Below are 5,770 nucleotides of genomic sequence, written 5' to 3'. Positions count from 1 at the left end.
GCATTATAGTTTTCGTTCAACCCACCGGTAAGAACCCTCCAAATATTATAGAGCTAGCTTTATTTGTTTATTGACATTCATGATTATTATTTTTAAATAATTTAATTAGCTATAAGCTATAATGTTTTATAATTAATTAAAAAATAGAATAAATATATATTATGTTTTATTTAAATGAAAATTTTAATAAATCTCTCATCAATCCTTAACATTTTATGATTAAGATTATCAAAATGGCTCGTTGTGTGCTAATAAATCATTTTCGATATGTTATGCAAATAAGTCGGCACCAACAAATATTTTGAGTTCTCTATACAAACAAGCGGTACACTAATGATAAAAAATTTATAAGAGCCGCACATAAACCAGGCTGAAAGTCTATATCCATATCTATAATTAAGTGAAATAGTATCATTCTTTATATATAGGTTTATGAAATCAATTCCTATAAAAATTATTATGCCTTTTAATTTAGTTTTTTCGGCACGTTCAATAACATTCATGATTTCTAAGTATGTATTCATCTCTCATGTTAACAAAACCATTAACATAATTATTTTATATCAATTATAATATAATTATGAGAAGTTGGGATAGTTTAGAGTCATTAAAAGTTCCAGTTGAAGTGTTTAAGACGCTAATAATCCATTTTTAGTTTACTATTTTTTTGATTAAAATAATTTAAATAAGACTAATGTTGAGTCGTCAGTATAAATTGTGTTGATATGTGCATTTTGCATTAGAATTTGTGCTTTGTGATCCTTTCAGACCATTTATTTTTGAATGAGCACTCTGACGACGAACAAATTTATTTGGATAGATTTTCTTTTATTGAAAAGCAGTTAAATGTATCTGAAGCGTCCAATTTATAGTCAAGATGAGGGATCACTATAATCAGCTAGCAACATGTATAGTAAGATTACCAATTAGAGAGCCATTTTTTAAACAAACAACTAATACATAATTCGTTTTTTTTTAAACAAACAACTAATAGAAACTAATATACTCAGAAATACGATATAAAGATATTTACACAAGCTTTATAGAGCTACAAGATTCAATAACAAAAAAAAAAAGATTGGCAGCCAAAATAACACCAGATTTTGATTTTTTTTGCATCTTTATATAGAATTTACAATTTACAAGTATAAGCTTCAATTAAGATCATAAAATTCGACCACTTTGGTTAGAAATAACAAAAAAAATCATAGATCTATATAAAGATGAAGAGAAAATGGTCCACCAACTTGGTGCAGCAGAGGAGCAAGATCTTCCTGTGATTAGTGTAATAAAAAAATAGTAGATTAGAAAAGAATATATTCAAAATCATGATATGAAATAAATTTTAAATTTTTAAATACTTACAATTTAATATTGCGGCGAGCTCATTGAAACCATTGTTATCACTGAAGTCGTAGTTTAAAAACATGTCGATGTCTGCTCGTTCCACAATAAGTTCAAGCTCGGGAACTAAATTAGGCTCAATATATCATTCACTTGACCACAAAGTTTGATAAATCTGTGTCATACAGGAACCTGCTGGCAATCATAATTATTTAGTTTGCATGAGTAAAATTTATTTTGATGTCTCAAAAAATGAGGGAACCATACTTGGGGATCATTTGTAAGCATAATCATTCTGAGATTGCATATTTAGAATATATGCAAGAGATTTCGACTTACTATCATATAAATTGGCGTCCAATTTGTTAGTAGCTTTTGGGAGAGAAGTTCCATCACAAAATCTTGCTCCAGTATTATTAAAAGTTTGTTTACCAAGCCCCTAATCAACAGTGAAAAAAAGAACATGTAATTCATGTATATTTATGTTTGTTTCATGAGCAAACCTGTAAATGGTTGGCAACGATTTCTCTAGTAAGTTCCGGAGTTGTCATCATATCAAATATTTTTCTAGGGACTGCCTCTGATAATTAAAAAATCATATTTTAAGATCAGGAAAGAAATTTGAAGTGTATAAATAATATCAGACTAAAAAATACTTACTTTTTACACCAAGTTGGTTAACGACATCGATAAATCTAGCATGGAGCTCGGACGTCCAAGTAAATCGAGCTCTCTTTTGTGAGGGTAAGCCATCTTCAGAATCATTGTTAGCATCATCATTTCTTTCTCTTACACGATATTTAGATTTTTTGACGAGTTCTGAAATCTGGACATCTTTAGATCTTATTTCATTAGCATCCTTTTTTTCATTAAGATATCTTTTAACTGCATGCCTCCAGATAAGTTTTAGTTCTTCCAGGCGCACAGGCTTAACGAGATAGTCAACTGCCCCATAGTTAATAGCTTTCAGGACTCCTTCGAATTCAGAATCAACAGATATCACTGCATATAAAATTAATCAAATTAAAAAAAAATCGTCAACAAAAGTAGTTGATAAAATAAATATTGAAATTTTTGTTGTAGTTTGTTTACGTACTGATTACAGGCAAGTTTATTTCATTCTGAACGATCTCTAGTAGCTGAAATCCATCCATTTCAGACATATTGACATCAGTAATCATTATATCATATACATCTCTATTTGCTCTCAACAATTCCAAAGCTTGACGTGCATGATCACATACCGTGACTATAATACATGAAATTGTTTTAATAATAAGAAATCAATGTAGGTGTACTTAATATGAGAAAAAATGGAATTAATTGCTCACAAATGAAAATTTTATAATAAATATGCAACAATAGGCACTAGAAACTAAAAGCAGTTAAAAAATAGTTTACAAACCAAAATAAATTGTAAGAGTAGTTGTTTGTAAGAAAAAGTTTGTTAACACAGTAGTAGACACTACATACAGTGTATAGATTTGAAACGTGAACATGAGATAAAGCACATGCTTATTTATTTATATATCATGATATTATTTTTTAAAAAGAAAAAAAGAATTTTCCTTCCTACTCATTCAACCTCAACTTCTGAAAATTGTCCTCGAGAAAGCCTACAACTGTTTTTAACCCGATCAAACGTACAATCTTATCTTCGTGTTATAAAAATTTTAGCGAGAGTGAGGGCCGAAAGGGCCGAAGCAGAGTGACAAAAAAAAAAGTTGGCTGATATATATATATATATATATATATATAGAAATATAGTGCCAAATTATATTTTATTTAATTAAGGAGGTCAAAATGTTGGACGGCCATGATTAAATAGTCAGAATGAATATTTTAAAAAATATTATTTTTAAAATATACTAATTAAAAAAAAACTGAAGTGTAAAAGAAAAATGTAAAAGAAAAACTATTGGAAATAGGAAGATTTACATATCCAACACCTAAACTTCAATTTTTACATATATCCTCCCGTGCAAAGATGTATTTTAATTTTAAAGGTTAAAAGGATATTATTTTCTATATGATATGAAATATTTAAATGTTATAAATATAAAAAATAAAAAGCATGTATTTGAAGCCACTGTTATTGTTGCTATTAAAATGCTTATAATGCTAAGAAACTATAGTGTTACCACATTTCAATTTTTTGTTTTACTCAAGTTGTTTTCTACAGAGATGCAGTGGCTATAATATCCAGTTAATGATAATTTCTCTGATTTCTTGGTATGGACTGATCTTCCAAGGCAAAGTTTTCTCATTCTCAATCTTGCAAATGATGAGTCAGTCATCAAGGATGACATGAAAGTCATACAAATGAAGCAATCATTTTCCCTTATTTTGGACAACTCTATGAAGTAGATAGGTTGGGAAAACTCATGATCTTCTGCTCAATGGTAGCATTTGACTTCGCATTAAGCCTTTTAGAAGCATATGTACTTTTAACTGCTCTTTTATTTTACTATATGATGGTATTTACCGTTTTTTATTTGCTTTTAGCTATTGTTGTCTCAATAATTCAATATTATCCTGCTATCAAATATTTACATAGACATCATATATGTATTTTTGAATTACTAAATTTAAAATACAACAATAGTTGTAGTTTTTGTTGACCACTAAAATCAAACAGTCAGACAAGATTTTACATGTATAAAACCTACATTTTTATATTTCATTGAATATGTCAAAATTATATCAAAAAAGTTAATGAAAAATTTGATGTGATGTGACATATGAGTGTTATATAAATAAATATTAAAGTTTAGGGGTTGGATATGTAAATACATAAGAATTGTATGGTATGTATGCTAATCACCCAAAATGGGGAAATTTACAAAGATATGAAATCCTAAAATGTGCACAATGAGATGCCAAATGCAAGAAACGACTAATTTCAAGCCTAGTAATTTATGGATCGAATCTGCCTTGGGAGCATATTAGTGCCAAGTAAATACGGGCTTCAAAATTCATTTGTAATGAAATCATGTAATTTGAGTTTTGCAAATAACTTTTGAATGAGGTACTCTTCTTTGGTTTCTATTTTTTGAAAAATTTAGCTGCGCTTACACTGTAGCAAAAAGATTAGAAAATATCAACACAGTTTTGTACTGTCATGGAAAGAATTAAGAAGGTTCGCATGCAACGAATGCATGCGACGAATGCATACATATTTACTTTAAATGGTTCATAATTAGTTTCATATTCAACAAGATGCACAAGGTTAATATTCTAAAGTCTTTTGTATTTGAATTTTACTAGAAAATTCATTATGATTCTATATTGTATCTTTATAATAGTAGATTTATTTTAGTTAAAAATATTAAAACTAGAATCCTATTGCAATTTCATCATTTTAAGCGCAAAGTCTAACTCGAGTATGAATTGATTCAGATCACAATATTACTGATTGAATACAAAACATTATGCTTGTTCCCTTTGCCATACTTATACAATATGTAGAAAGGGCATAAATTAGAAGAAATTCTCTTAAGCTTTGGACTAATTAGTATGAAAATTGTTCACAAGCTACTTTTTTTTATCAAATCACATGGGCTGTTAAGACTTTCCTCAATAATATGGCTGGAAAAATGTTTATGCTCTTTGCTTGATTCCATAGCTTATAATATGGCTAACGGTATGTGTTGCCTCCAAGTATCTAATTTGAATACCACTCAATTCATAAGTATTTACATATCTAACATGAACTTAAAATTTAATATGATATGAAAGATTTACATGGTATAAATATTAAAAAGAAAAGTTTAGCTTTCAAATATATGATTATGTAGGAACTAGTTGGTATGTATGTAAATGCCACATAAAAAAGAATAAGTAGAACTCAGAACAGATCATAACAAGAAAACAACTTGCAGAACATTTCCGTCATTCCAAATTTCCAAATAAAGAAATAATTTTTTTTTCCAAATTTCCATAGGCTAAACTGAATAAGCATTTGAAATCCCAAGGAATATTGAACATATTCCATTAGACAAATCCTAAGAATACATTGAACTCAAAAAAATTAATATGGAAGCTCCAAGAAAATGTATTTATAACTTTTCTTTTATATATATACCCAAGTGCAACTGTTCAAACAATGTAAACTGCAATTTAAATAAACAAAGATAAAAGACAATATTTTTGGAGGAATGCAGTAAAAAAGCTATTAAATGTAGTTGCATTTCTTAATTAAAGATTCTCATGTTATGCATTCTGCAGAGATTCTTTCATCACGCATAGTAAGGGTTATAGGTAATCAAAGTTGACTGCATGCTGAAGAAAACTTGAAAACAACAAATGTGGAACATGATGAAGTCATTGATGTCAAATCCAATTTTAACAAGGAATCGACTAACAAGTTCTTTGGTTTACTCCCCATCTCCTTCTTGATGATTATATATTGTACACCTATGACCTT

General features: G+C 28.6%; 1 protein-coding gene across 1 annotated transcript; it reads right to left on the bottom strand.

Moving 5' to 3' along the window:
* Positions 1 to 1,847: 1,847 nt before the first annotated feature.
* On the bottom strand, positions 1,848 to 2,525 carry LOC110037476 (two-component response regulator ARR10-like; the record flags this gene model as incomplete). The annotated part of the gene is made up of 3 exons (XM_020742133.1): positions 2,441 to 2,525; positions 2,005 to 2,346; positions 1,848 to 1,924 (listed from the first exon to the last, which is right to left on the bottom strand). Coding segments are annotated over exons 1-3 (504 nt in total), but the record flags the coding sequence as incomplete, so codon positions are not given.
* Positions 2,526 to 5,770: the final 3,245 nt, after the last annotated feature.

The sequence above is a fragment of the Phalaenopsis equestris genome, unplaced genomic scaffold, assembly GCF_001263595.1.
Source record: "Phalaenopsis equestris unplaced genomic scaffold, ASM126359v1 Scaffold219960, whole genome shotgun sequence".
Classification (NCBI taxonomy): Eukaryota; Viridiplantae; Streptophyta; class Magnoliopsida; order Asparagales; family Orchidaceae; genus Phalaenopsis; species Phalaenopsis equestris.
Note: the sequence above shows the minus strand (reverse complement) of the source record. Positions and strands in the feature narration are given on the sequence as shown.